Source organism: Otolemur garnettii, unplaced genomic scaffold, assembly GCF_000181295.1.
Source record: "Otolemur garnettii isolate 467f Iridium unplaced genomic scaffold, OtoGar3 scaffold00010, whole genome shotgun sequence".
Classification (NCBI taxonomy): domain Eukaryota; kingdom Metazoa; phylum Chordata; class Mammalia; order Primates; family Galagidae; genus Otolemur; species Otolemur garnettii.
The window spans coordinates 15,906,354-15,929,402 of record NW_003852405.1 but is presented as its reverse complement, the minus strand read 5'-3'; the positions used below and the strand labels follow the sequence as shown (position 1 = coordinate 15,929,402).

The 23,049-nt window shown below is 38.9% G+C and overlaps 2 protein-coding genes across 2 annotated transcripts in view; one reads left to right on the top strand and one right to left on the bottom strand.

Annotated features, from left to right (window-relative positions):
• TMED5 (transmembrane p24 trafficking protein 5) overlaps positions 1-12,429 on the bottom strand; it is a 21,991-nt gene extending 9,562 nt beyond the window's left edge. The window contains exons 1-2 of the mRNA XM_003784150.2: positions 11,997-12,429; positions 416-513 (exon numbers count right to left, since the gene is read on the bottom strand). Of these exons, the coding sequence (XP_003784198.1) occupies positions 416-513; positions 11,997-12,185 (287 nt within the window). The 5' untranslated portion in view covers positions 12,186-12,429. The remainder of the gene's footprint in view (positions 1-415; positions 514-11,996) is intronic.
• A 329-nt stretch (positions 12,430-12,758) lies between these two features.
• Positions 12,759-23,049, top strand: part of CCDC18 (coiled-coil domain containing 18) — a 149,211-nt gene continuing 138,920 nt past the window's right edge. The window contains exons 1-5 of the mRNA XM_023509876.1: positions 12,759-12,812; positions 13,503-13,687; positions 15,615-15,750; positions 16,471-16,645; positions 20,249-20,410. Coding sequence (XP_023365644.1) covers positions 15,617-15,750; positions 16,471-16,645; positions 20,249-20,410 — 471 coding nt within the window. The 5' untranslated portion in view covers positions 12,759-12,812; positions 13,503-13,687; positions 15,615-15,616. The remainder of the gene's footprint in view (positions 12,813-13,502; positions 13,688-15,614; positions 15,751-16,470; positions 16,646-20,248; positions 20,411-23,049) is intronic.

Genomic DNA, 23,049 nt, shown 5'->3' with positions numbered 1-23,049 from the left:
CCCCCCCGCAAACCCTAAAACCAAACAGACAAAAAAAGCCTAAATAAAGAGAGAAAGGTTAATGAACCAACTTTTAGTTTGTAAGATGGCCTATTATTATGGGCTAATTAAAATCATGTGGAATTATCTAATACTGATACTTAGTACTGAATGTGCTAAACCTCCCTTCCTTATAGATAACCTAGGGTAACCTTACAGGTAATCTAGTTCACCTACTTCAATTCTATTCATTTCTGGAACTTATCCCTTCCTTACCAATTTTTCTAGCCATCACCTAAATTCACATTTAAGGATACTGTAGAAATAAATCTTCCTAACAAGTGCCTTCAGCCTTATACAGTGTACAGAAACAAAGGGTAGTTCAAATCCTAATTAGTACTCAGCTAAAGGAACCCAATTAAAGGAGATTACTTACGTGTGAACTCCATCTGATTTTCTTTGTTCAAAAACTAAGGTTTTGCCTTCTGGAGAGACAAGATGGAAATCAATATCTAATCCTGCTCCATCTAAAACCTGTTAAAGAGTACACATGAGAAAAACAGATTACAAATTCTGAAAATAAAATAATAAAAAAATTTTAAAAAATCTTCATACACGTGAAGATACTCTTTTTTTTTTTTTTGAGACAGACTCTCAGTGTGTTACCCTCAGTAGAGTGCTGTGGCATCACAGCTCACAGCAACCTCTAAATCTTGGCTTTAAGTGATTCTCAAGTAGCTGGGACTACAGGTGCCTGCCACAACGCCTGGCTATTTGTTGTTGTTGTTGTTGTAGTTGTTGTTCAGCAGGTCTGGGCTGGGATTAAACCCATCACCCTTGGTGTATGTGGCTGGTGCCCTACTCACTGAGCTATGGGCACATTCTTTCTAAACCTAGAGGGATAAGAATACCAATAGAAAGGAGCTGAAAGTTTACCTAGTTCAATTCTGTTCATTTCTGGAACTTGTCCCTTCCTTACCCATTTTTCTAGCCATCACCTAAATTCAGATTTATGGATATTGTAGAAATAAATCTTCCTAACAAGTACCTTCAGCCCTACAGAGTGGACAGAAACAGGGGGAGTTCAAATCCTGGGTCTTTAACTTAAAAGTTAGATAATTCAGGACAATCTATGTAACCTTTTTGAGTTTGTTTCCTTTTTTTTTTTTTTAAATCGAGACAGAGTCTCACTTTGTCACCATCCGTAGAGTGTCATGGTGTCACATATGGCTCACAGCCACCTCAAAACTCTTGGGCTCAAGCTATTCTCTTGCCTCAGCCCCTTGAGTAGCTGGGACTACAGGCGCCAGCCACAACACTTGGTTATTTTTCTTTTTTTGTTGTTGTTTAGCAGGCCCAGGCCAGGTTCAAATCCACCAGCCCTGAAGCATGTGGCTGACACCCTAACCACTTAGCTATGGGCACCCAGCCAGAGTTTGTTTCCTTTTTCATAAAAGAATATTTAGCTACTTCTTAGCCTGGAATTGAAGAGCTCCATGTTCTGACTCCAAGTAACTTCTTTTTTAATTTTTTTTTTTTTTTTGTAGTTTTTGGCTGGGGCTAGGTTTGAACCTGCTACCTTCAGTATATGGGGCTGGCCCCCTACTCCTTTGAGCTGCAGGAGCTGCCCTTTAATTTTTTTTGAGACAGGATCTTGCTCTGTTGCCCCAGGTAGAGTGCAGTGGTGTCATCAGAGCTCACTGCAACCTCATACTCTTGAGTCAAGGGATCCTTCAGCCTCCCAGGTAGTCCTTAGGAATGCAGGCACATGCCACATGCCTGGCTTATTTTTCTACTTTTTGTAAAGATAAGGTCTTGCTCTTGCTCAAGCTGGACTCAAGCTCCTGACCTCAAGTAATTTTCTTGCCTCAGCCTCCCCAAAGTGCTAGAATTGCAGGTGTGGGCCACAATGTCTAGCCTCCAAGTGATTTTTTTTTTCCCCAAGTGACTTTTTTAACACATTCTTTTACTACTTCCCAATAATAGGAGCTGTGTATTCTAATCATATCAGTTCATTTACTAGCCAATGAATACACTCTGTTCTTTCACAATCCAAAAATCTCATGATGATGATAGCAGCTAACAATAATAGTTTATGCCACACATTGTTTTAAATGCTTTATGTGGATTAATTTCTTTCTTAGAACAATTTTAAAAGGTAGGTCCTATTATTCTCATTTAGTAAAAAAGCAAAACAAAAAACAAAAACAGAAGCACAGAGAAGACATCTTTTAAAGTGATAAAAGCAAATAAGGGCCATGGTCAAAATTTGAACTCAGCAATCTGGCCTCTAGAGTAAATTTTTTTTTTTTTTTTTGAGATAGTCTTACTCTGTTGTCCCAGGCTAGAGTGTGGTAGAGTCAGCCTAGCTCACAGCAACCTCAAACTCCTGGGCTCAAGCAGTGCTCCTGCCTCACCCTTCAGAGTACATACTAACTTTTTTTTTTTTTTTAAACAGAGCCTCAAGGTGTCTCCCTGGGTAGAATGCCATGGCATCACAGCTCACAGGACCCTCTAACTCCCGGGCTTAAGCGATTATCTTGCCTTAGCCTCCCAAGTAGCTGAGACTACAGGTACTGGTCCCACAACGCCCGGATATTTGTTGGTTGTAGTTGTCATTGTTGTTAGGCAGGCCTGGGCTGGATTCAAATCCGCCAGCTCTGGTGTATGTGGCTGGCACCTTAGCTGGTTGAGCTACAGGTGCTGAGCCCTTATTAAGTTTTTTGTTGTTGTTGCAGTTTTTGGCCAGGGCTGGGTTTGAACCCACCACCTCTGGCATATGGGGCCAGCCCCCTACTACTTGAACCACAGGCGCTGCCCATATTAACTTTTAATGAGTATGCTTTCCCACCTCAACTGGCTCTTCCAATCCTTCTGAATAGTTCTTTACCAAATTTTACCCATTCTTCTAGGTCCTTTGAAATGTTTTCTGAATCTTCCTACCAAGTTCTCTCATCTCCCTTATATTCCATAGAATGGGTGCTTATCTTCTGTTTGGCATTTAGTCATACATTAAATGCCTTATTTTTAGGAACCTTATTTTGTAGGATTCACTTAACACAAACTTGTATCTTTACAAGTACCTGTGTTGCACATCTAACACATGATATGATAAGTAAAAATTTTATACATTGCTCATTATTTTTGTAAGGATACTGGACCTAACAATGGTATTATCAATTGATATTTCAATGTTTGTGACAGATGCAAATATTTACTAAACATATTTTTGTTATCCTATACAAATTAAAATGGTTTAGTGTTTCCCTGTAGATCTGTATTTGCTACTCTCTTTTCCAGGCTTCCTATCTCCCCTCTTTTTCTCTTCTGTATTTACAGTGTTTGTTAAAATGCAAAAAATGTCTATTTGGAGCACTACATGGTATAGCCTTTTAAAAAGAGCCATATACCCAATGGCTAATCTTTTTCTTAAATAGCACTCCATCTTATTTTTCTTGGTGGCTTTAATGTAATAATATAAAAGATTACCTACTGCTGTGCTCTTCTTGATCAACAGAAATGGTTATTTGAAATGGCTGGCTAAAAATACACAATTCTTTTACTTCTTATAAATACCAATTAAGTGAAGACATAAAACGGTAACAATAATCTATAACAACAAAGGAAATTTGGCTCGGCGCCTATAGCTCAACCGGCTAAGGCGCCAGCCACGTACACCTAAGGTGGCGGGTTCGAATCCCCAGCCCGGACCTGCCAAACAACAATGATGGCTGCAACCAAAAAAAATAGCCGGGCGTTGTGGCGGGCGCCTGTGGTCCCAGCTACTTGGGAGGCAGAGGCAGGAGACTCGCTTGAGCCCAGGAGTTGGAGGTTGCTATGAGCTGTAATGCCACGGCACTCTACCCAGGGGGACAGCTTGAGGCTCTGTCTCAAAAAAAAAAAAAAAAAAACAAAGGAAATTTGACAAGGCTTGAAAAGAAGGAATTTCTGGAAGATAGTCCACTGAACAAAAGATATATTTAGCTACTAATATTTGTCAGTCTCAAAATCCTAACTTATACTAGAAAAACACCAAATATTTGCTGAAATTGATGCCTTCTTTTTCATATTGGTTTTTCTCAGAGGATCAAATTCTGAAAAAATGGTTATGTAAGACTTAAAAATACATATCCTCAGAAAATTCAAGAATGTACCATCCATAAAAACCATGAAGATGCCAACATGAAAAAGGTCTTAGAGAAAACAAATACATGATTACCAAAATAAAACCTTGACAAATGGAATGATAACAGAACATGGACAGAGACTAAAAAATCAGAGACTTAGGAAGAACAGAGAATTGTCAGAACAAGGTGAAAAACTATAGATGAAAAAATAGCATGTTGGATGGCACTTGTGGCTCAGTGAGTAGGGCACTGGCCTCATATATGCAAGGTGGCAGGTTTGGCCCTGGCCAAACTGCAACAAAAAATGGCCGGGCATTGTGGCGCACCTGTAGTCCCAGCTACTTGGGAGACTGAGGCAAGAGAATTGCCTAAGCCCAAGAACTGGAGGTTGCTGTGAGCTGTGATGCCACAGTACTCTACTGAGGGCGATAAAGTGAAGACTCTGTCTCCAAAAAAGAAGAAAGAAAAAGAAAAAATAGCATGAGAGAAATGGGTTGCAGCCTTCATGAACAGAGCTAAAGATTTCTGATATCCATCTAACAAGCATCTCAAAGGACAGAGAAAAGATGAAATCATTAAAGATGAGAAGAGAAATTTTCATTTCAAAAGATAAAAATCTAGGCCGGGCATGGTGGCTCACACCTGTAATCTTAGCACTCTGGAAGGCCAAGGCAGGAGGATCACTTGAGTTCAGGAGTTTAGGACCAGCCCATATAAGAGCAAGACCCTATCTCTACTAGAAATAGAAAAAAATTTTAGCTGAGCATGGTGGTATGCACCTGTAGTTCCTACTTGGGATGTTGAGGCAGAGGACTACTTGAGGCCAGGAGTATTTTTGTTTTTGTTTTTGTTTTCTTTTTTGAGACAGAGTCTCACTTTGTTGCCCTTGGTAGAGTGCCATGACATTATTGCCATTAAATCAGAAAAAGAAGGAATATAACAAAGTTAAGTAAAGATTTCAGTAAAACAAAGTTAAAAAGCAAATACTGGGGAGTGCTCCAAGATGGGTACCTAGAGGTATCTTCTAACTAGCTTCTCTTGGGAAGGTTGGGGAGAGCCACTACCTTCTTGATTATCCCACTCAGAAACAGCATTATAAAGGCACAGAGTGACAGCATGGGACACCCAGAGTGGAAAAGATAAGAAAGGAAGAGCATGGAAAGCAGGTACAGGGAAAGAGTGACCCAGATACAGAGCCAGTATCTGGAATCACTATGGGTTTAGGGCCCATGGAAAACCACCACCACTCCCCATAGTCCCCTGGAGGGTAGACCAGAAAGGACCTGAATCCTGGGTAGGCACCTGTTCCTCTGGGTGGTGGGTATAGAGTGAAGCAAGCAGGAGCTGGGAACCCACAAGACTATCTGTTACTCAAAAGCCAGTCCTTCTGTACAAGGTTGAAGAGAGCAAAGATTGGCTTGTGGCTTCTTTTGGGACAGGGCCAGTAACTTGCAGCCAGATGCTTCCCTTGTGGAGGGCAGGCAAGTGTGGGCACAGAATCTGAGGGCAGGTGACTTGGCTGCCTAGTAAGCAGTGGAGAAACGGAGCACCACTGCCCTACTTTGGTGAGATCACTGAGGCCCTGAGTCTGGTAATGCCCACGTGGGCCCATATTGGCACAACTTTCCAGAGAGGGTGCATGGCAGACTTCAGCTGTGCCTTCCAACCTTGGGCAGCCATCTTTGAACTAAGCCTACAGCTATGCTAACCAGATCAGAGAGGTCCTGCCACCACCCAATGCATACTGGGCATCATTTGGATCATGGAGGTACAACCCCAGCTTTAGGTAAAAAGAAAACACATAAAAATATCCCAGAAATAGTTTGCAATGCTCCTGGTGTACTCTCCAGGCCAAGGGCCTTCACCACCCACACAACACTGGTTTCCAGAATAGGAAAACTAGTCCTGATCTCCTTGGCAACCAGCTGTAAAGCATCATATGCTTCAATATCCAGGCTTGGATCTCCATACCCAAAAGCAACTGTTTTATTCACTAATACTAGAGCACCACCTAGTATCCTTTCTAAAAAAAATTTTTTAATTCTCCATTAGAAGAACATAGTAATTACAATGATTTTTTTTTAACTTTCTCTTTTTCCTTTCATTAACATTCAAGGTACCAAAAGAGGATTATATTAACCACAGTTACATATATGTACTATTTTGGGGGGGGGCAGTTTTTGGCCGAGGCTGGATTTGAACCCACCACCTCCGGCATATGGGGCCAGTGCCTTACTCCTTTGAGCCACAGGCACCACCCAATGCACTGTTTTTGTGTTCTATTTTTTCTTTACTCTTTCCCTTTCTCTCATCTTTTTAAAAATTGTTTATTTTTTCTTATTCATTTTTTAAATCATCTCACTACTATTTTTCTCCTTTTTTTTCTTTTCTCTCCCTTTTTCCCCCTAGAGGCAAAGAAGAACAAAGGGAAGGAGGAAGTGCAAGAATAGGGTAAGGAAATGAAGAAATCAGACATGTGAAGAAACCAGTCAAAAATCTCAGGTAACATAAAGAATCAGAATAGATCAACTCCCCCAAGGGTCACAATGGAGCTACCATAGAAGAGTCCAACTATAAACATAATCTGGAAATGACAGAAATGGAATTCAGATTACGAATGGCAAAAACGATGAAGGGAATTGAGGGCAAAGTGGAAAACTAGCAAAAGGAAATCCAAAAACTGTCCCAAGAAATTAAAAAAATTAAAGATAAACTCTCCCAAGATTGGAACAAAATTAGAAAAGATATAATGGAGCTTAATGAATTTAAGGAGGCATTGAGGGAGTTTCAAACTTCAATAGAAAGTTTTAACAATTAAGTTGAACCATGGAGAAGAAAGAATCTCATATCCTTAAGGCAATCTTCTTAAACTAACCCAGTCATTTAAAGATGTAGAAAGGAAGAGAGTAAAGACAGTGCAATCTCTTAGAGCAGTGGTTCTCAACCTTCCTAATGCCGTGACCCCAATACTACTGAATATACATTCTTCTCATCAGCTCATGGATCATTCTCTCAGATCAATCATATCCCTAGGATGCAAATCAAACCTCAGCAAATTTAAAAAACAGGAATTATACCTTGAATCATTACGGACTACAATGGAAAAAAACAGAACTCAATTCCCACAAACACTCATCCCCACACAAAGTGATGGAAACTAAACAACCTTTTGCTGAACAACAGTTGGGTCAAGGAGGAGATAAAGAAGGAAATCATGAGATTCCTTGAAAAAAATGACAACAAAGACACAAACTATTAAAACCTGTGAGATAGTGCAAAAGCAGTCTTAAGAGGGAAATTTACCACATTAAATGCCCATGTCCAGAAATTAAAAAGAGTGCAAATCATCAATCTAATGATCATTTCAAGGAACTAGGAAAGGAATCCAATCCCAAACCCAGTATAAGAGATAACCAAAATTAGATTTGAACTAACTCAAATCTAAAACAAAGGAACCATTCAGAAGATTGATGAAACAAAAAGTAGGTTCTTGAAAAGATAAATAAAATTGATAAACCCTTGGCCAAATTAACCAGAAACAAAAAGGTAAAATCTCTAATAAGCTCAATCAGAAACAAAAAGTGGGAAATAACAATGGATATCACAGAGATACAAAAGATCATCACCAAATACTACAAAATACTCTATGCCCAGAAATCTGAAAACATGGAGGAAATGGACCAATTCCTGGAATCACAATACCTCCTTATACTCAATCAGGAGCAGAACTCTGCTTCTTATCAAGCACCAAAATTATAACATCAATAAAAAATTTCCCAACATAGGCTCAGCGCTTGTGGCTTAAGTGGCTAAGGTACCAGCCAAATACACCTAAGGTAGCGGGTTCGAATCTAGCCTGGGCCGCCAAACAACAATGATGGCTGCGACCTGGGCATTGTGGCAGGTGCCTGTAGTCCCAGCTACTTGGGAGGCTGAGGCAGGAGACTCTCTTGAGCCCAGGAGTTGGAGGTTGCTGTGAGCTGTTATGCCACAGCATTCTACCCAGAGAGACAGCTTGAGGCTCTGTCTCAAAAAAAAAAAAAAAAATTTCCCAACATAAAAAAGTACTGGACCAAATGGTTTCACAGCAGAATTCTATCAAACCTTCAAAGAAGAGCTCATATCTATATTGCAGAACCTATTTCAAAATACTGAGAAGGAAAAAAGGCTCTCAACTCCTTCTACGAAGTAAATTATCACCCTGAGACCAAAACCAGGAAAGAACACAACAACCAAAAAAAAACTACAGAGCAATATCATTAATGAGTATTGATGTAAAAATACACAATAAAATCTTATGAAACATAATTCAGCTACATATCAAAAACATAATTCATCACAACCAGGTGGGCTTCATCCCAGGGATGCAAGGCTGATTCAACATATAACAAATCCATAAATCTAATTCACCACATAAACAGAAGTTAAAAAAAAAAAAAACCCGTATGCTCCTCTCAATAGATGTGGAAAAAGCCATTTGACAAAATACAGCATCCTTTTTTGGTAAGAACACTTAAGAAAATAGACTTAAATGAGACATTTCTTAAACTGACAGAAGCCTACAAAAACCCCACAGCCAGTATCATATTGAATGGTGAAAACCTGAAGCCATTTCTGCTTAGAACTGGAACTAGACAAAGAAGTCCACAACTGATGCTATGCTTCAAGACAGTGCCCAAGTTCTAGCCAATGCAATAAGTCAAGAGAAGAATATCAAGGGTATCCAAAAGGGGGCAGAGGAAGTCAAACTAGCAGTCTTTGCTGATGATAAGATCTTATACTTAGAAAACCCCAAGGACTCAACCACAAGGCTCCTAGCAGTGATCAAGAAATACAGGATATAAACACAAATGTTCACAAGTCAGTAATCCTCACAGATGCCAACATTCTGGCTGAGAAATCAAAGATAAAATACCCCTCACAGTGGCATCAAAGAAAATGAAATACCTTGGAATATATTTAACAAAGGATATGAAGGATCTCTACAGAAAGAACAATGAAACACTAAGAAAAGAAATAGCAGAGGATGCCAACAGATGAAAGAGCATACTATGCTAATGGCTGGGAAGAATTGGCATTGTTTAATGCAATCCCCATTAAAATACTAACCTCATATTTTGAAGACCTTGAAAAAAGAGTTCTACATTTTATATGTAACTAGAAAAACCCCAAATAGCCAACACAATTCAATGAAATAAGAACAAATTTGGTGGCATTTTTTTTTTGCCAGACTTTAGGTTATACTACAAGTTTATAGTGATTAGAACAGCATGGTATTGGCATAAAAATAAGAGACATAGATCTATGGAACAGAACAGAGAACCTAAAGATGAAACCAGTCTCATATTGCCATCTGTTCTTTGATAAAGCATTTTCTGCAGAAAAGAATCCCTATTTAATAAGTGGTGATAAAGAACAGGTTAGCCACATGTAAAAGACTGAACCTGGACCTGTACCTCTCATCACTTGCAAAAATAAACTCACAATACATCAAAGATTTAAATCCAAGACATGAAACTATAAAAACTTTAGAAGAAAGTTTGGGAAGATTCTGAACCTTACCAGCCTAGGAAAGGAATTCATGAAGACCCCATTGGCAATCATGGCAACAACAAAAATAAATAAATGGGACCTGATCAAGTTAAAAAGTGTCTGTACACTGTAAACTAAGGACACAATCAAGAAAGCAAAGAGATAACCTTAAGAATAGGAGAAGATATCTTCATGCTACAAATCTGACAAAGTGCTAATAACCAGAATATATAAAGAACTGAAGCAAATCAATAAGAAAAGAGCAAACAACTGGGCAAGAGACATGAGCAGAATCTTTTCTCATGAGGACAGACAAATGGCCAACACACACATGAAAAAATGTTCACTGTCCCTAATCATCAGAGAAATGGAAATCAAAAACACTTTGAGATACCACCTAACCCCTGTGAGAATGGCCCACATCACAAGGTCCCAAAGGAGCAGATGCTGATGTGGATGTAGAAAGAAGGGAAAACTCATGCACTGTTGGTGGGACTGTAAATTACTAGACTCTGTGAAAAGAATTATGGAGATTTCTCAAAGAACTAAAAGTAGACTTTCCATTTGATCCTGCAATCCCATTACCAGGTTCTACCCAAAAGAAAAAAAATCATTTTACCGTAAGGACATTTGTACCCCAATGTTTATAGCAGCTCCATTCACAATTCCAAAGATGTGCAAACAACTCAAGCACCCTTTGACCCCTGAATGGATGTTACATGTATACCATGGAATACTATTCAGACATAAAAAAGATGGGAGATTTTGTATCTTTTGTAACTACCTAGAAAGATTTGGAGAACATCCTCCTAAGCAGAGTATCACAAGAATGAAAAGACAAGGATCACATGTACTCAATACTAAATGAAAATAGACCAATTCCTTGATGGATTGTTAAATGGTTCCTTTTACCTTTCTTTTCTTCCTCCTTCCCTCCTTCCTTCCTTCTCTTTCTTTCTTTCTTTTTGGCCATAACTCACTGTGACCTAAAGTCCTAAGCTCAAGCAATCCTCCTGTCTCAGCCTCCAGAGAAGCTGGAACTACAGGCATGCTAGTGCATGCCCAGCTAATTTTTCTATTTTTAGTAGAGACGGGGTCTGGCTCTTGTTCAGGCTGGTCTCCAACTCCTAAGCTCAAGGGGATCCTTCTGCTTCAGCCTCTCAGAGTACCAGGACTACAGGTTTGAGCCACTGTGCTCTGTCACTGTACTTAATTTAAGTAACCTATTTTATAAACCAGTGATCCTAATTAAACTCCTTAAGAAGAGAGATTCCTTTTCTTCTTTTTTATTCTCCTTGCACAATTCCTGGCGCATATTAACTGTTTAATAATTGTAACTTTTGAGCTTTACTGGAAATCAAGAAATGCTGACTTCTAGTCTCAGTTTTGCTCACTATGTGATTAGATACTTTCTGTATTTAGCTTATGCATCTATAGATAAGCTAATGCTAAAACCCCTTCAGATAAAAATTCTATGTAACTTTTTATTTTGCTCTGTATGTGACAGTACCTTGTATTAAATTCTCTACATCAACTTTAAAAATTAACATTTGATTATAAATTAAGTAACTTGTAAAAATATCGAAAGAGTAAACACCTCAATGCATCTTTTTTGGCACTGCTACCTGGAAATTAGCTGTGGATCTAACAAAATGTCTTCTAAGAAATTATCACCTACCAGAATGACTACATAGAATAATGAAATTCCCAATTAAGAGGAGGAATGATGCGGGGCAAATACAATGATCCATGAAAGAAACGTTACAGAGTTTTAATATACAATTTGGTCTTACTTGGTTCAAAAATAATTAGTATATAACTGAAACAGAACTATACCATTAAATACAGCAACAGTCTCTTTCTAAATCGGGTTTAGTAATCACATGGCCACAATTCAAAAGTCCTTAACCGAAGCAAAAATGGTGTAGGTTTATAATATTAGAACTGGTTGAAAGCGGTGGAAGTGATTCAAACAAGTGTCATCACCCCGTCCAATGACCACGGAGAACGTGTATCAGTGCTGTATTGTGAAATTCTCCGTATCAGAGCGTGTACTGGGTAGAAAAGGGAAAGGCAAATTACGAAACAGAGAAAAGCTACCGACATCACCAGTACTGGCCCCTTTCCCATCGGAGGAAAGGGAGATGGTCAAATTCCCAATCCCGCCTGACTCCTCGGTCCCCGGCCCCCCCAGGAGCCTCGCCACCCTCGCGCGCCTGCGCAGAGTTGGCCCGCTGCCGGGGCGGCCCTGGCCTCTCCACCGCCCTGCCGTCCGCAAGAAGTTTCTAAGCCAGTGAAAGGGGAAGAGGCAGAGCAGCTGGGCTAAAGGAAAGAGGCTGGCTGGTCCTCCGCACTTACTTGGTACTCGATCTCCAGCGAGGCCTTCAGGGGCATGGGCTGGTAGAAACATTCCTTCTGGCCGGCCGGGAGGGTGAAGGTGAAGTCGCTGTCTAAGGAGGGCGTGAAGCCCACCGCCCCAGGCAGCAGCCCCGGAGCCAGAGCGGCCAGGAGGAGCGCGGGGAAGGGCAGCCAGGTCTTGACGCCCATCCCTGTGGGGGCAATCTCGAGCTGAAAGAGGCGTGGGAGGTGCGGGATACTGGCGTCTTGGCTCCGCTTTTCCTCCCCAGATTCCTCGTGGTTAGCAGGGAAACTGGAGTCTGGTGGCGGCCGCTGCGGCGGCAAACTCCCTTCGGAGGGAAAGCGCAGTCTTTCACAGGGTAGGGACTGAGGGCGGGGCCGCCCGTCCCTCTGCGAAACCGCCTCAGTCTCGGCCCCCTCAGGCGGGGCGTGACTGCCAGTCGCCTCACACCCTGACGGCCGCAGGTCCCCATGGCCTCTCCCACACCAATGGGCGGCATGGCAGCAGTTGTGGGAAATGTAGTCCCGGGCGAGCTCGGCGAGCGGGCGCGGAGGCGCTGGCCGAACCACGAACCCCGGCAGGCCTCGCGCTCCGCCGTCGCCTCACGCAGCGCCGGCCTGGGGGCGGGGCTGCGCCCAGGGCGGTGCGTCCCAACGGCTCCCGCGGCGGTTCGAACTCGGCGCGGGCAGGGTTCTCTGGTTCTTCGCGTCGGGTGTCTGAGGCTTCCGCGGCTAGGAGCCCGAGAGAGGGTCCCAAGCTTCCGAGCGCAGACAAGAGTGCGGCGTGCGGGTCTCTGCCCAGCTGCGACTTTGGTGGTGAGCGACTGCGCCTTGTTTGCTGGAAACTTTTGGTCGGCCCACTTGGGGGAGTTTTGTGCGTTTCCTTCCCGACTCCTTGTTTGCGCTTCAGCTGGTCTCGGCGGTTGCTTAGTGTGCTGCTGTGCATGGTTGTATTATATTTGATGAAAAATCGAAGAGAAGGATGTCAGGTTTTCCTCCGCTTCCACCGGTTGGGTGTAGGATCCAATGGAGCGTTTTTGAGACAGGAGACCACTGTATAAAGCTGTGCACCTTTCCAAAATGAGGGATTTTTTTCGACGACAGCCCATCTTATCAATTACGAGGGTATAAAAGAACACTTGTCCTTTGTGCGATGGGTATGCATGTGCAAAACTACAAACGCATTCTTAATTAGAGCTGAAAAATGACGTTGTCAGGATCGGTAGGTAGGATGATGTGCCTTCTACGTATGTACAGGCAATGACGATAGGCTTTTTTTGTAACTACTGTAAATCGAAGTGAGGCGCAATCATTATTGACAGTAAACGGACCACTAGGAAAATGAAGATATTTGAATATCAAATGTATTCATTGCCAGTTTAGAAGAGTTAGAGAATTCTTAAAGTACTCAGTTGTTGAACATAAAACCTGATTTAAGATGAAACATATACTGAATGGCATTTTAGAATTTTCCCAATTTTCTCTCTCCTTTTCTCCATCGTACAGGGAGCTAGAGACGTTGGATAGACAAAGCAGGATGGGGACCTGATCCGTTAACTTTTGTCTGGGAGTCTGATCACTTTAATTAGAAGCATATTTGTGGAAACAAAAAGGGGAAAGAAAACAGGACGGCTTGTTTATTAAGATTACATAGCATCTCATTTAATTTCCTGCCAGTTACTTCCGATAAGGTGAGAGTATGCTTTCTAATCCTCCTACTTCTGAGACTATTTCAGTGGGAAATAAATGTATTATTCTAGCCAGATGGCGGAAAGAAGGACCATTTAATATTCGTTCAAAATATTGAGCTTCTTTAAATATTAAATACATTACAGTTCTAAACATAATGGACAGGACTCTTAATCTTTTGGAGTTTGGAATGTGGTTAAAATTCTAAGGAGGATGAAAGATGCTACAATGAAAAATGTAAATAGGATCTGTCACATCCCACTCCTGACACCTCTTGTCAGGGCCCTGGACTGGCCAGTTCTTGGGCCCAGTTTAACTAGGTTGGGAACAGGACCGCTAAGCCACCTTGCTCAGGAACAATTTCTCTCAGGTGCCTGAGGGCTATTGACTTTAGTAGAGGAGAAAGAGAGAGATAGTCTTTGAGTAAAGCAGTCTTCTTAGAAAGATAGAGTGTAGTCTTTAGTAGAGCTTGGTAATATTCAGCAGAGAGATGCCATGCTGGCATTAGGAGTGGAGACAGAGTCAGAGTAAGCCAGTCTGTGATAGAATGTGCATGCTCCCCACAGCCTTCTCCTCCAGCCTATTTTATAAGGCTAATCTCGTGCCTCTCAACACCACAGGTACAGATACTGCCAATTCACCAATACTGTCATCTCCCAAGCTCTAATGCTTGGTAGGAGAGCTAAATCCCTCTCCATGCTTTTTTCACCAAGGTGTTCCATTATTGAGCTATATAAGTATTTCTTATTAACTCTCACTCCTCCTAGCCATAGGCTATACGGGCTGCTACAGGAATCTCAAAGAGAAATGTAATTTTAGGATTATGCAGAAAGATCTAAGAAGTAGTGGACATAAAGATTTAGTTTTTTATTTGTGTTAATTACAATGTGGTGCCATATCATGATTTTTTTATGTGCAAAGGAATTTAAAAAGCTCATTGTGTATTTCTGAGTTGACCTGCCATATGTCTTTTTGATTCCTGTTATTGTGACTTACAAATGTGAATGTGTGTTATTATTTTTTTGGTGGGGGGGGCGGACAGAGCCTCAAGCTTTCCCCCTGGGTAGAGTGCTGTGGCATCACAGCTCACAGCAACCTCCAACTCCTGGGCTCAAGCAAGTCTACTGCCTCAGCCTCCCAAGTAGCTGGGACCACAGGCGCCCGCCATAACACCCACCTATTTTTTGGTTGCAGCCATCATTGTTGTTTGGCGGCCCCAGGCTGGATTCAAACCTGCCACCTTGGGTGTACATGGCTGGCGCCTTAGCCACTTGAGCCACAGGCGCCCAGCCAATGTGTGTTATTTTTAAATTTTATAATCATTTTGAATGGAAGGGGGAGATAATTTGTCTTTCTGGTAGTAAATTGCCTTCTAAGAAAATTGGAATTACTGACATGAAATCATTTTACCAGAGATCCATAGCTTGCAATGTATTTTTTAAATTTCAGAAACTTCATATTGAAATTGATGTATAATAAGTTAGAAAAGTGCAGTGTGACATAATTAAAAGGTCTTTGGATCCTGATGACTTGGATTCAAATGTTAGTTTCATTCATTATTTACAGTTTGTATGATTTGGGCAAGTTATTTATCTGATTCTTAATTTCCTTAACATAAGTAAAAATACTTAAGTTTACACAATTGTTAGGAAGATCAGATGTGTTTGGAAAGGGGAACTATAATAACTAGACCATGACTAAAATGAAAAAGTTATCCATTGAATTGTATTAACTTTCCATTGTGGCTTTACACTGCAGAAAACTTCATTGTTATTAGTTTTTTTTTGTTTTGTTTTAAACCACCGTGAAAGATTTCACAGGATTTGAAATAGAAGAATAATGAGTTAAATTCTATTAGAGCAAGAGTATTTTGACTGAAACAACAGAATCTTTCAGGCGAGGTACAAGAAATTCATTTCTTCTTTTAAGAAATGGAATCTAGTTCATCAGACTACTATAATAAAGATAATGAAGAAGAAAGTTTGCTTGAGAATGTTGCTTCCTTAAGACGTGAACTGAAGATAACAGAATGGAGTTTGCAAAGTTTAGGAGAAGAGTTATCCAGGTAAATTCAATGACAGAGAATTCAGAGTGTGACTTTAATTTATGACTTAAAATGTATGGATTTCACTCTTACATATTGTGTTTGTATTTTACCTCTGGAATAAGAGGTAATTTTCTATACTTTTTTTTTTTAGAGACAAGGTTTTACTGTCACCCAGGCTGAAATTCAGTGGTGCAATTATAGCCTTGAGTTCCTGGGCACAAGCAGTCCTCTTTCCTCAGCCTCTTGAGGACCTGAGTCCCACCATGCATAGCTTCTGTACTTTTAATATAACTCTCAGTTCAGGGAAAAATAGGAGGGTTAGAGAAGCATTTACATTTGTAAATGTATAAAATATATATTTGGAGCTTTATTAGTTTTTTATTAATATTATATATATATATATATTTTACAGTTTTTGGCCAGGCCTGGGTTTGAACCCACCACCTCTGGTATCTGGGGCCGGCGCCCTACTCACTGAGCCACAGGGAGCCACCCTATTATGAATCTTTTTGAATCCTCAGTAATCCTAGCATAGAGGCTCTGGAAATACATAGGTAGCTAGTTTAAAACTAATTATGGTTTGTTTAAAATTTAGCAGAAACATTTCCTTATGTTCATTAATTATGAATCTCATTGCCAGTAGCATTTCTGGTTTTTTTCTTTGTTTACTTTAATGTGTAGCAATTTGTAATGAACACTTAAACTAAGAACTAAAATATGTTTTTCTTTTCTCTCTAGTGTTAGTCCAAGTGAAAATTCTGATTATGCCTCTAATCCCTCGAAGTCTGAAAGGCTCATTATGGAAGATCTTGTTCAGCCTAGCCCCTCTGGACTTTTGAGTTACCCACCTTATAAAAAAGTTTGTAAAATGTCTGGGCTCAGCACTGACTTAAAAAAACAGCCAAGAGATAAGGTTATTCTTTTTAGAGTTACTTATTTAAAAGTAGTTTTAGTTTTAGATCTGTCTACTTAAAATATTTTTTCTTTAAATGCTTTATTCATGTTTTCCATAATCTTTTACTATGGTGCTTAAGAATTTAAATATAATTGTTCTTTTTATGTCCTAACAAGAAAGTAGTTATCTTGGTGTATTATTCTATTTTGAAACTTCTATAGTTATTACCTTTTTGCAGTTTAATGTCTTTTCTCAGGAAATTATAATCCCCTTTGTTTTAGCACTATGCCCTGTATGTAATAGATAACCAGTTATTTATTAAGTAGTTAAAATATACCCATTGTTTAGCCTGGATCCAGTACTATGTGATAGCATGCCACTATTTTTCTTTCATTATCCCTGAGTTTTGCTGTTGATATTAGAGATCTTTTTCTGGTCTGGAACTCTTTCTCTCTTTTTTATTCTGTCATATTATCTACCTGTGTTTATCTCACTCCATTACTCAACCCTTTTATCTCCCTTTCCACTCTCCTTTCTGTTCCCATATACACAGATATGATTGCATATATAGAACATAAACTTTTTGTATACAGATTTGATCTTTCCATTTCAGAAAGCCAACTACTAAGAGATTTTGGGGGGATGTTAGAAAAACTGGTTTTTATTTGTATAAATTTAAGGAGTACAAGCGCATAACATGGATATATTGCATAGTGATAAAGTCTGGACTTTCAGTGTTTCACCCAAATAGTGTACATTAGTTGTACTTATTAAGTAATTTCTCATCATCAATGTCTGTCCACCTCTCCGTTCTTCCAAGTCTCTTAATGTCTATTAGTCCATACTTTATGTCCATGGGTAAATGTTTTTTAGCCCTCATTTATGAGAGCATGAAGTATTTCTTTCTGTTTCTGAGTTGTTTCATTTAAGGTAATAGCTTCCAGTTCCATTCATGTTTAAGAGATTATTTTTTATGGCTGCAAAAGAGATAATTTTTTATGGCTGCAAAAGAGATTTTTTTTATGGCTGATTAGTATTCCACTATGTGTATGTGTGTGTGTGTGTATATATATGTATATGTGACCAGACATCCCGCTTTTGGCAGGACAGTCCCAATTTTTAACAATTTGTCCCGCATCCTGCGGCATTTTAAAAAAGTCTTGATTTTTTGAAAGAATGCATGCAAGCTAGGGAACAGTGGGAGAATGGGAAGGGAATATACTCAGCTGCTGAAAAGGTTAAAGTAACTCCATTTGGGAATGAAGAGGTTAATGTAACTTCATTGGAAATGAAAAGGCTAATGTAAACTCCCTACTCCCCTTCTGGGCAAGGTATCAGAAGGAGACTGGCTCCCTCCCTTGCTTCTAGGTAAGGACAATTAGCTAGAAGGAGCCAACCTGTCTGGAGCAAAGAAGCAGCCCCCTCCTCTCTAGAGTAAGGTGACCAGACTTCCCGCTTTTTGTGGGACAGTCCTGATTTTTAACAATTTGTCCTGCGTCCTGCAGCGTTTTAAAAAAGCCCCAATTTTTGGAAAGAATGCATGACAAGCTAGGGAACAAGGGAGAACTAGAAGGGAATATACAATTTTTGGCTGCCATGTGGCTATTTCACCAGGATATGCGTTTTATATTATTTTTGTTAATTTTATAATGTTAAACTTTAATAATAACAAATAATTGTTGAGAACTGATTATTAAGAACTGCTTATCCAAGTTTGCATTGTTGTCAGGCCCTGCCCCCCCAATGGTGTCCCGCTTTACCAATGTTAAAATCTGGTCACCTTTACACAGCACATTTTCTTTTTCCAGTCAACTGTTGATGGACATTAGATTGATTGCATATTTTTGCTATTGTGAATAGTACTGTGATAAGCATAGGGGTGCAGGTATCTTTGATACAATGATCTGTTTTCCTTTGGGGTGAGAGTAGGATTGCTGGATAGGAAGCTGCTTAATGAACTATCTGAGCCTATGTTTTAGAAATAAATTCAAGTTCCATGTCTGCAAAGAGTATATAATTCTGAGAAATATGATCTCTATCCTAATACAAATTGCTGATCATTCTAACTGTATATATGCCTAGTGTAAATTATTGTATTTTGCCATGAGCAAAATCAAGAGACAAATCACAAATAGGGGGAAAAATATTGGTAATGCATATCAAAGACAAAGGGCTAATCTCTCTAATATGTAAAGACCTTCTAGAATGTGAGAAGAAAAAGATAATAACCCAATGAACAAAAAAAAGACATGAATGGAAAAGAAAACTGATAGTCAAGCGAATGAAAAGGTGTCCAATCTCACTCATATTAAGAGAAATTTAAAATGAAACTACACTTAAATACAAGTTCTTACCTGTCAAATTGTTAAACATCCAGATATTTGACAATATCTTATTAGTGATACTCCAGGGCACATGCATTGCAAGAGGGCATGCAAAATGACATAACCCTGTGGAGAGGCATGTGGCAGTTTTTACCAAAATTACAAATACATTTACCTTGTCTTGGAACCACCATTCCTAGAAAACTATCCCACAGGTACACCTGAACAGGTGCAAAATGAGGCATTGCTTGTCACATCAAAAGATTAGAAATAGCTCAAGTGTCCAGTAGTATAGGGTTAGTTGGATAAATTAATGGTTTATTCATGAAATGAAAGCGATGCAGTTGATTAAAAAAAGGGATAGGAGTTTCTCATTGTATTGATTTTGGAGAAGGTATATCTTTTTTAAGTAAAAAGCAAGAACTATGTATATGTGCTAATTTTTGCATATGGAATTGAGGGAACTGGTTGTGTATGTATTGGTTGTGTATGCGTGTGGAAGACTAAACAAGAAACTTATAAAAATGGTTACCTACTTACTAAAGATGGGAGAGAGACTTCTGTGTATACTTTTACATTGTTTTGGCTTTTGAATTACATAAATCTATTACTCAGACTATAATTAAAGAAAATAATGTTTCAAAAATTGTAACCTTCATGAATTGAAACGATTTATTGTAAAATACACATAAAAAGAGTATAATAAAAAAATATATATACAAGGCGTCCCAAAAGTCACTCCTAAAGTCACTATACATAGGGGAACCAGGAAATTTTAGCTACATGTGCCTTGATTTACAAAATATTCTTTATAAAAATCTTACAAAGAGGTGGCTAACACATGGAGAATATTTTGTAAATAAAGGTGCATATAGCTACAATTTCCCAGTTCCCCTATGTATGATGACTTTTGGGACACCCTGTAGATTATTGTTGGTGGACATTTGACTTCTTTCCATTTATTGTCTCTTATGGATAGTATAGGTATAAATATTTTCGTATCCTTCATTGCAAAAGTACTGTCAGTTTTATGCCCTGGAAGGATCTTATAGAGCCTTTGCATTTTCAGCTTTATTGGGTAATAACAAGTTTTCCAAAGTGTACTGTTTTCTAAGTTGTATTTTATTGTTCCTCTAGCAGTGGGGGAGAAATTTTCCCACATATTCTTGCCAGCACTCACTACATAAGCTTTTTCTGAATTTCTTTGTCATCTTATTGATAATTGTTTATCATCTTCCATTAATTACATGTAATCCTTAATTAAAATAATTCAAAATTGTTCTTTTTAATTTTTCAGATGTCTTTTTCACCTTCTTCTTCTGTGGATCAGGAAATTAAAAGCCTTCGAGAAAAACTTAATAAGCTTAGGCAACAGAATGCTTGTTTGGTCACACAGAATCATTCTTTAATGACTAAAATAGAAACTATCCACTTTGAATTAACACAGTCAAAAGCAAAAGTATGTATCTTGAAGTGATGAGTATGCCAACAGAAAGTAGTTGTAATCATCTTAAGATTTATAATTGAAAAACATATTCCTTATATGTCTTAATGTATTATGTAGTAATTTTTATTATAGTATGGACATTTTATGAAATAAATTTTATACTTATATCTGAAAATGATTTAGGGGAACTTTATAGTATTTGCATTTAGTTAAGTCAGCTTCTTAAAATCAGAATTACTAATTTGTGTGACTTTTTCTTATACAAATGAAGTATACCTTCTTTATCTTCTTTTTTAAATAAAACATTCTCATTTTTGAAAGCTTAAAAAAAAGAGGGAGTGGCTCAGTGCCTGTAGCTCTTGAGTAGGGTGCCAGCCCCATCCAGTGAGGCTGGCAGGTTCAAGCCCAGCCCAGGCTTACGAAATAAACAACAATGATAGCTGCAGCTGAAAAATAGCCTGGTGTTGTGGTGGGTGCCTGTAGTCCCAGCTACTTGGGAGACTGGGGCAAAAGAATTGCTTAACTCTAAGAGTTTGAGGTTGCTGTGCCACGGCATTCTACCAAGGGTGACTTAATGAGACTTTGTCTCAGAAAAAAAGAAAAAAAGAGGGAGAAAGATCAACTAGAGTTTCCTCCATCTGCAGACCGCTTTGTTGGTTTATTATATAGTTGAATCTAGACTGTTGTAAATAGTTTTATTTTTTCCTCTTGATAGTCTAAGCATTCTCTGAGACATTTACAAAGCTTTTCTATTTTTCTTTTCTTTCTTTTTTTTTGAGACAAGAGTCTCACTTTATCTCCCTTGGTAGAGTTCTGTGGTGTCACAGCTCATAGCAACTTTTAACTCTTGGGCTTATGTGATTCTCTTGGCTCAGCCTCCTGAGTAGCTGGGACTACAGGTGCCTACCACAACACCTGGCTACTTTTTGTTACAGCTTGGCTAAGGCCGGATTCGAACCCACCACCCTCAGTATACGGGGCTGGCACCCTACCCACTGAACCACAGGCGCTGCCCCCGTTTTTCATTTTTATGGTAGCTTTATGTTTCACTATGTGATTATACTTTAACTTAGTTAATAATCCCCCTATTTCAATGATTTCCTACTTTTTGCTGTATGATTGGTATTATTCAAAAAATCAGAAGAAACTAAAATATCCAGCAGTAGACATGGTAAGTTATGTATGCTCCTAAAATGAATGACAACAAAGCCTTTTGTTAAAAAATGAATGAAATATATCAGTACTAAGGTACAAAGTTGTTTTACTTATACAGATCATTGTTAGGTTTAAATGGTAATGTATAAAGGCAAAACTGTGTCTATATATAATCAGTATTAAAAAATCATTACCTAATATATTTAGTGGTATAAAAACATTATAGAGTAATACACACATTAATAATTTGCTTTGCCTTTTATAAAAAGTGTGCACGAGTAAGTTTGTATGTTTGTGTTTATATAGATATACACATATGTATATAAAGAGAGCAAGACTGCTCCACACTGGTGATAATTTCAAGAAGGTTGGAGAGGGGCTTTAACTATTCACTTTTATAGATTTTATATGCATTAAATTTTAAATAGAAGAGTTATGAGTAAGCTTTATTTTTCTTTTATATCTTTCAAAGAAAACAAAGTGCTATTAGAGATTATTTCAGCCCAAGGAGAAAAGACGGAACAATGAACATAACATTTCTTTTGTATGTGAGATTATTTCTAGGATAGTTTTCCAAAGGCAGAATGGCCACATTATGGGAAAAGAGTGTTTTTCAGATTTTTACTGCACTCACCATTCAGTATTCTACATTTTTTCTTGATTTCTTATGAGGTTTACCTTTTCAGTGTATTTGTTTGCCGTTTAGATTTCTTTGTGATTTGCTCATCTTTTCTGTTTATTATATTTCTAAATTTTCTTCAATTGCAGATTATTTCTCTTTTTAATGTCACAAATTCTTAATTGTTAAAAAATAGCTTTTTGGACCTTTCTTTGTAGACTATAAACATAATAGGGGGCCTGGCATGGTGGCTCACACCTGTAATCCCAGCATTCTGGTAGGGTAAGGCATGAGGATCACTTGAGGCTTGGAGTATGAGACCAACCTGGGCAACAGAGCCAGATCCTATCTCTTAAAAAGAAATAGTTAGGTAATTGTGAGTTCCTGTAGTTCCAGCTACTCAAGACCCTAGTAGCTTGAGCCTCGGAATTGTAGGCTACATTGAGCTATGATTATGCCGCTGCACTCTAACCTGGTGAGAAAATGACACCCTGTCTCTAAAAATAACAACAAAAAAGCCACCAGTGTTTATTTATTATAGGCAGTGAGGCATATGTTGGAATTTCACTTAGCATTTTCTAAGTTGTTTAAATAACAATAAGAAGCTTCCTTTTTCAGCTGACCTTTGAGAATCTTTTGTTGAAAAGGCCCATTGGCTCAATCAATATATGTATAATTTACCTTTTAGCATTTCATTTTTTTGAGACAGAGTCTCAATATATCACCCTGGGTAGTGCTGTGGTATCACAGCTCACAGTGCCTCAAACTCTTGGCCTTAAGTGATTCTCTTATCTCAGCCTCCCAAGTAGCTGGGACCACAGGCACCTGCCATAGCACCTGGCTGTTTTTTTGTGTTAGTTGTCATTGTTTTTTTTTT